The sequence below is a fragment of the Nicotiana tabacum genome, chromosome 6 (assembly GCF_000715075.1).
Source record: "Nicotiana tabacum cultivar K326 chromosome 6, ASM71507v2, whole genome shotgun sequence".
NCBI lineage: Eukaryota > Viridiplantae > Streptophyta > Magnoliopsida > Solanales > Solanaceae > Nicotiana > Nicotiana tabacum.
The window spans coordinates 209,410,513-209,419,430 of NC_134085.1; the positions used below are offsets into that span (position 1 = coordinate 209,410,513).

At 36.3% G+C, this 8,918-nt stretch overlaps 1 protein-coding gene across 2 annotated transcripts; it reads right to left on the reverse strand.

The window, feature by feature from the left end:
* Nucleotides 1-454: 454 nt before the first annotated feature.
* LOC107809645 (proline--tRNA ligase, cytoplasmic-like) lies at nucleotides 455-8,687 on the reverse strand. 2 transcript variants are annotated; one of them, XM_016634618.2, is made up of 13 exons: nucleotides 8,487-8,687; nucleotides 7,534-7,585; nucleotides 7,312-7,439; nucleotides 6,217-6,309; nucleotides 6,011-6,127; nucleotides 5,234-5,421; nucleotides 4,989-5,055; nucleotides 2,780-2,902; nucleotides 2,504-2,656; nucleotides 2,120-2,404; nucleotides 1,736-1,954; nucleotides 879-972; nucleotides 455-709 (listed from the first exon to the last, which is right to left on the reverse strand). In XM_016634618.2, exons 2-13 carry the CDS (start codon nucleotides 7,553-7,555, stop codon nucleotides 645-647), a joined length of 1,554 nt encoding a protein of 517 aa, XP_016490104.1. In that variant the 5' UTR covers nucleotides 7,556-7,585; nucleotides 8,487-8,687; the 3' UTR covers nucleotides 455-644. The 2 variants fall into 2 exon arrangements, with proteins under 2 accessions (XP_016490104.1, XP_016490737.1); XM_016635251.2 differs by having other exon boundaries at nucleotides 7,534-7,608; nucleotides 8,487-8,608.
* Between the last annotated feature and the right edge of the window lie 231 nt (nucleotides 8,688-8,918).

The window sequence follows — 8,918 nt, forward strand, 5'->3', positions numbered from 1 at the left end:
TGACAAGCATTCTGCACTTCACTTTATCACAAGCAGGAACTTTTCTCAGAAAATTAGATAGCAGATTGGTGTACCGTGGGAAAAAAATTATGACAAAAGTGTATACAATTTTCTTTTTTGGGGGGGGGGGCGGGGGGTATCATCACTTTTAGGAAAGTGTTTACATCTGGTAGCCGAAAAAGTGTATAAATCTTTGTAAATTTTTTGTATATAACATTCAGAATGTACATATATACAAAAAAATATACAAATTTTATACTTTTTCGGCTATTATTTTACAGTGGCTATACAATGTCATTTTTCCACTTTTTATGAATGGCCAAATTGGATAATCAGGCAAGCCCTTTCAATTTTCGAGCAAATCAAAACGAATACTCTGAAATCAACTAAAGTTGCTGCGGCAGGAAAAACATCCACATAGGTTAAGAAACAATAAATTAATGGAGTACTAGAATATTAAAATGGCTGAGTTATCTGATTGCGCAGAAGTTAGGAACTCAAAATCTGTTTAGCAACTTCACCAAATCTTGCAACTTAAATCAAAATCACTTCTTTAAGAATATAATTTCCTTGTATAATTATCAAATATGAATTTCTCTCAAATTAAAAAAGGAAGAAAAGTTGAAAAGCTTCAAAATGGAACATCAATAGCTGCGGCCCCAGTATGTCCACTTCTTAGCAGGTTTACCTGATGCGAAGCACAATGTACCTACAGCAGAAGAAAATGACATATTAGATGATGGCAATAACACCAAGTCCTTGCAATATCAGAAACAATAATAAATACTGACAATGCTGCATGTCTGTATTTGTAAGATTAATTTTTTCTTCATTGTTTTTGATGTATTACTCTTAAACAACCTGCAAGTAAATAGTACCTTCAGGCAGCTCAGGCTGGTCAAATGGAGAGCAAAGAGTCTTTGCCGCACCCATCTCCCCTTTCGTGCGTGCCTTGACATCTTTCTCGACATCCTACCAGAAAGCAATTATGTGAAACTAATGAAAACATGAAATCAAACCAAAGCTGGCAATTGAATGCATAACCATAAACCACACATAGTGCATCAGGGATTATTTATAGAATGTGCAAATTCATATTATTATTGCAGAGAGAATACCCGACAATAAAGACGATGCAAATTTTATGGGGTAGCCAATTAGAGTTCTCAAACTTCAAGGGTACAAATAATTAATATACAAAGGACATTATCTTTCCATATTTCAGTAAGTGACAGTGTGATTTGTCAAAAGGACAAAGCAAACATTAGAAGTCAGAATTTCATTAATTTTGACAGTGTGATTAATTTTTTCATTTATTAACCCCAGTTCATCAGAATTTAATCGGTGTTCACTTCACCTAAAACAAGAATTTGAAGGGTGTTTCACTTATCTAAAGATAAGAATGTGTGACAGCTTAAAAAATATTGTGCATTATACATGAAAAACATTCAAGGAAAAGCTAGTTATCAAAAAAGTAAAAACCTATAAAGCCTTAGTTCTAATAGTCATGTATCACGTCCCTAAACTAGATCAGTTGACTCCCTAGAAATTGATTCACCGACGAGTCATGACGACAACCCATAAACATCCTGATAAACCACAATCTGCAGCATTTCACATCACTGACACGCCAGATGCAGAGATGTAAACTGCGAGATTTCAGTTTTCCAGCCCACGAATGGAATAAAAGATTTAACTCAGATACAACCACTAAGAGGTTAGAAAGGATAAATACCTCCTCATCACACCAAGGAGCCAAGACCAATTTCTTTTGGCCCAGTGCTACCGTAAATTCATCCCAAGTTCTTACAATCTGAACGCAGGCATCTCTCTTTTGTTTTGCAACATCAAATAGATTTTGTTGGATAGTGGCGAGCAGATCTTTTAGTTGTTCAACAAGATTATCCATGGGAATATCTGTTTTGGTTCCGTTGTCACGTCGAACAGCTCGTACCTAGGAGTTATATCAGAACTTTGAATCAAACAACATAGTTAAACATACAAGTGTATTTTGGCTTCCACACACAGTTTAGCTCCATAGGACAAATAGTACTCAGTCCTTTTTAACTTCATAAACAACTGACTACTAGCAAGAAAAGTCAAGAAGTTGAATTTTTACCTGGTTATTTGCAAGGTCTTTTGGTCCTATTTCAATCCTAAGAGGAACCCCCTTCATTTCCCAATGAGAATATTTCCAGCCAGGTGAATAGTTATCTCTGAAGTCTGCCTCAGCACGAATACCTGATTCATTCAACTTCTCAACGGTAGCAGCACAGGCATCAAAGATGCCTTGAGTATTTGCATCCTTGTATGGCACAGGAATAACAATTACTTGAGTTGATGCTACTTTAGGAGGTAAGACCAGGCCTTTGTCATCCCCATGAACCATGATCATAACACCGATCTGTCATAGCACACACAAAAATAAAAAAATAAAAGGGTTAACTTGACCTCCAAAGTAAAAAGGCGACGAAACAGTAGCTAAATGGCTTTGAAGTCTCACTGTTCTAGTAGTATAGGCCCATGAGTTCTGCCAGACCATAGCCTTCTCTCCCTTCTCATTTTCAAAATTTATCTCAAACATTTTTGCAAAATTCTGGCCCAAACAGTGTGAAGTTGCACCTTGGATACCACGGCCAGTATTAGGGATAAATGCCTGGCAAATAAATCCGGGAATAATATGAATAAATGGCAGATAGGAGAATTTCACCAACAATTTTCAAAGAAAAAACTGTTAGGAACCGCCAAACAATGTCTACACAGATGTGCTCTTGGATACCTCAACTGTAGTCGTGTAGAGTCCACCGGCAAACTTCTCGAGCTCACTTTTCTTTCCCTTACTGACTGGAACGGCTAAAAATTCTTCATATATACGTCTATACAATTCCAAGATATCAAGAACCTGAATCAAATATAGACGCAAGATCACCATTTCCGAAAAAGACCGTATCTGTACAAGCAAAAAAAGTCTATGAACTTGAACAAAGATGTGGGAAGCTGATAGCAGCAAGTCTTTTCTGGGCTGAATCAAGGAACCTCAGTTCCAAGCAACTAATTCTCACAGAAGCTTGTCCACCAATTTGCTCATATAATTATTCAACAATAATACAAGATAAGAAGACTACTAGAAGAAAACGACTGCAAATAGGGAAGGATAAGCCACAGAGAAACATAAAGTAGTCTCAACTAATGTTTAAGTGGCAGGCAATGAAATACAAGTCACGAAATACTTTATCCACGGGACAATAATGTATCAATGTAGATCTGCAAATGTAGGAACAGACAATTTCCAAAACTCATCTGATAGCCGACCTGACCCAAAATTTGACACCAGTTCCAGGGAAGCATATAATAAATGAAAGTAGCTTATTTGCAAGTTGTGATACTAAGCCCTAATATTCTAAAGTAATAGTTCATATCTGCACTGAAAATGTCCCATAATTCAATCAAGTGATTCACCCGTTTATTTACAGATTCACCACTCCCTTTCCTTATGCAATCAGACAAATAATCTCACTTTCTGAGAAAGCTGCATTCTGATCCATTTTTCACTTTAATATAATTTTCACCAATTAACCCTAATAAATAAAAGAGCAAAAATATGATTTATCCATGTTCTCCTCTTTGAAACTAAACCATACACATTGTCAGTTTTTTCTTATAGTTGTAGGATTATTTCAAAATATCTTTGATATGAAGCAGAAAACCATATGATTCACATATTAACTTCCAGTCCTTCCAAAGGATTATTTCAAAATATCTTTGATATGAAGCAGAAAACCATATGATTCACATATTAACTTCCAGTCCTTCCAAAGGCCTAACTGATAGTATGAGGTAAATAAATGTCAAAGCTCATCAATATCCCAATTACAAATTTAATCATTGAAGAGAAGAAAACTATATAGCCCCATTACTAATCACCCAAAGCAGCTGTAGAATTCCGATCTCCCAAACCTCACTCTCTCCTCTCACTCCGGAAAAAAAGAAGCAAAATGCCATGTTCCTTTAGTTCCTTGCTCCGGCATTAGTATCATCCTAAGTTGCTCAGACTCGGGTGCGGGTGTCCGATACGGGCTCGGATCTAAAGGTTAGATCATTCATAATCCAAATTTTAAGATTCGGGGGTATGAATCCAGGTACAGATACGGGTGCGAGGATTCAGCTAAAAATAATTCAAATATCTAAAAACAAAGTAATAAAAATATGTCTAAATTATGAGATATTATGTTGGATAACTTACAATGTACTCTGGGAGAGAGAAAATATTGATTAAGAGGAGATCCAAGAAGGAGATAAAAGGAAAAGGACTGACATATTTCTACATACAAGGTATTCTATTTTCTTCAATTTCACCCTAGCTTTTGTTTTGATTTAAGAAATCATTGTATCTATCCAGAATTTCTCCGTCGATTTTAGTCAAAGTACCCAAAATATCTGGTACGGATCCTGCATCCCACACCCCACACATGTCGTGTCAACACGGGTGCGGCACTGAAATTGGAGAGTCCGAGTAACTTAGGTATCATCTTCATTTCCTGGAAACTGGCACTGAGATCATCTTATGTGAAAACACGTTAGAGGTCAGTCCTTGTAACTTGGACGAAATGCTGAGTTGTTTGTCCTAGAAGCGCCTAGTTCTGTCTTGATAAAAAAATCAACTATAATTCTCCTCATAAAACAAAAAACAATAGACAAAAAATTAATATTAAATGGATAATATTAACACTGAGAAGACTAATTTGGCATCATGCAGCAAATATAACACAGACAAAGATTGAATTGGAAGATTCACTGTAAACCTATCTTTTCTTGAAGTGGATTCACTGTAAAACTCTCTTAAAGAGTTAATATATCGCTATCTACATCAGATGCACTCAAGCTAGGCACTACACTGTGGTATTTAGATGAAGCTCGATAAGAGGTACAGTTTTTGTTTTAAAAGAGCTTTAGTGGCTGATATGCATCCTCCAAAAATACCCGTATACCTCTGTATCTGCTTCCTCCTTTGTTGCAAAAGCAGTGTGTCCTTCTTGCCAGAGAAACTCACGACTCCTGAACAAGGAACATAAGCAAAACATTACCAGACCATCTCGAAGGCCTCACTCGATTTGGGATTAACATGTAGTTTCTGTCATATAAGCTGCAAGCATTCGCTTGCACTTGAAACACATTAACATGTCCACAAAGGAAATGTAAAAGCTGTAAGACAAAAATAAACTCAAAAGGGCACCTGATGAAGGGGGTAGGGTTGCTAAACTCCCATCGTACAACATTGCACCACTGGTTGAGTCTCAAGGGCAAGTCACGATGTCCCCTTATCCACTTAGAGAAGTATGGATACATCACTGTTTCACTAGTTGGTCGAATTGCAATGGGTACTTCCAAATCAGATTCACCAGATTTCGTAACCCAAGCAACCTGAAGAATGATATAAACCCATTATTGGCATAACGAATAATAAGTCTATAAGACAATCCACTCCCATATTTTGTAACAGAAGCACACTGAAGAATGATCACAGCCCATGATAAGCAACTTAGCACAGTTATCAAAATGCAACGGAACAACACATTGCACAAGTGATGATACCAACTTAACACCATGGTATGATACTTGATACCACAATGAAGTTATTGCTGAAGTTAAATCCAAGACTAAAGATAATTAAAAAAAATCGCTTCTCAGAATCCTAGGTGGCCCAACTTAATGATGACTTCCTAAACTTTATGATGATGAAATTTAAAAAGAAAGGCAAAGCCCCGCCACTTAGGTGCTATGATCAGCAATAGGCGAGATGAGTAACAGGAGCAAAATTTTCCAATTGTAGATACTTTTGAAAGCTTCAGGAAACTTCAGCAATCAAGGTACAAAAGCAGGAACGTGAGGAAAATGTGGAATCAACATATATTTAGAAGACATTATACAAACTTCTTATATGCTTCACAGGCTAAAAGCATATAAACTTGACTCTATGACGCTTTAAGTTAAAAAAGTGCCAAAGTCACACCTCAGGAGCAAATCCCTCTATGTGGTCCTTTTCCTTTTGTAGAACACCAGGGGACACAAACAGAGGAAAGTAAGAGTTCTTTATCTTCATTTTCTTAATTTCAGCATCAAAAAACGCCTGCACGTACAGAGCTAAGAATCCATTGTAAATGTCCTCAAATAATAAGCAGCACGAGAAAAAGAAAATCATTTTATGGTCAAGCTTACCTGCAATATCTCCCAGATAGACATTGCCCATGGCCGTAGAATATAACAGCCAGATATATCGTAGTACTCGATCATTTCACCACTAACGACAACCTATGTTCATATGTTTAAAGTCAAAATTTTCATATATGATGAGAACAGACTTTTTCATATAAAATAGAATACATAAAGCATCTATATAGAGAGCAGAAATTTAAACAAAATGTATCAACGAAACGGAAAGCAGCTGTTGAAAAGGCGTGTATCGGCTTTGCTAGTTTGATGTGTGGGTAAGAGCACGCCACGGGTTCGAATAGACAAAAGCCTGCCATTCAAGTGGAGTAGGGTAGAGGGGCGGGCCCATTATCCATTGAGTTTCGAACTGTGCGCCCTTGGGGATTTCTCGGCTACCAATAAGAAAAAAGGAAAGAATTGAGAACCGAGAAATCCCCCTGGGCCAAAATTATAAGGAAAAAGGACGAAAAATGAAATGACAAGGAAAAACATAGAAGTTCGGTTAAACAAAAGAAATTGAGAAAAGCATTCAGTAACAGAAGAAAATTGGTGAATGTGTGAAACCGGACAAGAACAACAACAATGTACCCGGTATTATCCCACACCGTGGGGTATGGGGAGGGTAGTGTGTACGCAGACCTTACCCCTACCTTGTGAGGATAAAGAGACTGTTTCTAATAGAAACTCGGCTCAGGAAAGCATACGCACCACATTAATGAAAATATAGACAAAAAGGGACAGTACCAAAAAGCAATATAAAAGCAGAATAAAAATAACAAGATAGTAGGGTGATCAACAATGAAATAACGACGAAAAAGAAAGATGTTTGGCTAAACAAAGCCCCCCATGCCCAACCAATTGAACAAGGCCCCTATCAATCCGAACTTGTTAAGTGCCCAATGACAAACAGTAGACAAATATAAGGAAAACAAAAATATTAGAAAAGAACGAAACGAGGAAGTTGGTGGCCTCGCAACTCAATCATATTGTTCCATCTTTCTTGTTGCACCAAAGCAGATTACCGCAGATACCATGTCCAATAATGAACAGGTATATATTATCAAATTTGATAGCTCATATACTTGAATTTTCCAAGCATACCTCAGAATACCACTCTCCAAAATTTTCATCCTTTTTGTAAGAGAGACCAAGACCTGTCTCTTTCTTGACTTCTTTCTTTTTCCCCTGACCAAGACCTGTCTCTTTCTTGACTTCTTTCTTTTTTCCTTCTGAAGAGAGACAAAAAACAAAGATGTATTAGACAAATCAAATAGAGTAGCAAGTTTTTTTTTTTAAGGGATATGACGGAGCATGAATACTTACTATTTGAATCTTTACTGGCCATGATAGCAAGCTTCCAAATTAAGGATACACCCTACCAATAGCCAAAGATAGCTTCTTCATAAATGAAAGTTCAACGATCAACCAGTGAAATGATAATCATCAGCTATTTCTCTTTTCTTACTGTATTTACTTGATCAGCACCCCAAGAAGATAGCAACCCCCCCCCCCTTTTTTACTTTGCCCTCCAAACTACTTTAATACTTCTTTTTAAGTACTAAATTACTCCAACATTTAATTATAATGTCTCATACACAAACAAGAAATACACAAACCTGCTAGCTGCAACAATAGAAACAGCCAATGCAGGAAAACAAGGTTTCAACAAGGTGCTACAATGAGTTAATTTTTTCCCCGTATTTGTAGTTCATATAATTTAAAAAACTGTTGTAAGAATAAAAGATAAGCATTTTGATATGAACAAAGATACAACTAATAAAATCGGTCTACTACGTAAGAAGATTAGAACTTGAATATCTTTTATCCTGATATTAGTATAAACAGCAATATAAATGGTGCATCTGACAAATGCGGGCATACAGAGAAGCATTACACAAACAAAACAGACAAAAATTACAATATTTCAATAAAAAAAGCCTAGGTTTTTACGAGTAATCCAAACAATAAAAACGAAATCAAATTACCAAGATTTAGCAATCACATAAAATAGTGTTGAAATGTTGAAACTGTCAAACTACATCTATCATTTGCTTTTTGTACAGAGACATCAGACTATATTCGAGTACTGTAAGCTTAATGTGTCAGCAGCTTAAAGTGTACAAGGAAGCATAGAACATGTTTTAAGAGATAGTGAAACGTACAAAACAGATATAGCTGCAAAAAATCTAAAATTACAAGGCCTTCTAAATACTAACAAAATAGAAGAACAAAAGAAATTGGGATTTGGGAAGAGAAAATGCGACCATAAGACTAACCTTGGCTGAAAAGAGATGTTGGGATTTGGGGGCGGCGTGGGAGAGCGTCAAGCTTTGACTCTTGGAATGAATATTGGAGTGGTAAGCTTAAGCTTAAACCCTTTGTGGTGTTGTAGTATTTTTTTTATGCGGAAACTGAGACTTGGGTAAAATCCAAACCCTACAGAGACAGTAAATGCGGGTGGCTGTCCAATCACACGCTACGTTAACGAACGGACAAAGGGCTAATTAAACTTCACTTTTTGAACTTAAATATGTAATTTTTCCTTCCTTTTATTTTATGTAAACATATTTAACTGAATAAATTTTTTTTCATACTATTGATCTTAAATATGTTAGCATTCTATTCTTAAAATCGAAAAACCAACCAAATTAGACTAGTTGATTTTTCAGTTTCAATTTTTCGTTTGATTCGATTTTGTATTTAAATTT

Coding starts and splice junctions, on each gene's coding strand:
- LOC107809645 (XM_016634618.2), bottom strand. CDS start 7,555: ATGGCCAGTAAAGATTCAAATA. Junction 2,903..4,988: donor AGGAGGAAGCAGATACAGAG/GTATACGGGTAT, acceptor TATTTGATTCAG/GTTCTTGATATCTTGGAATT. Junction 1,955..2,119: donor AAGACCTTGCAAATAACCAG/GTAAAAATTCAA, acceptor TATAACTCCTAG/GTACGAGCTGTTCGACGTGA.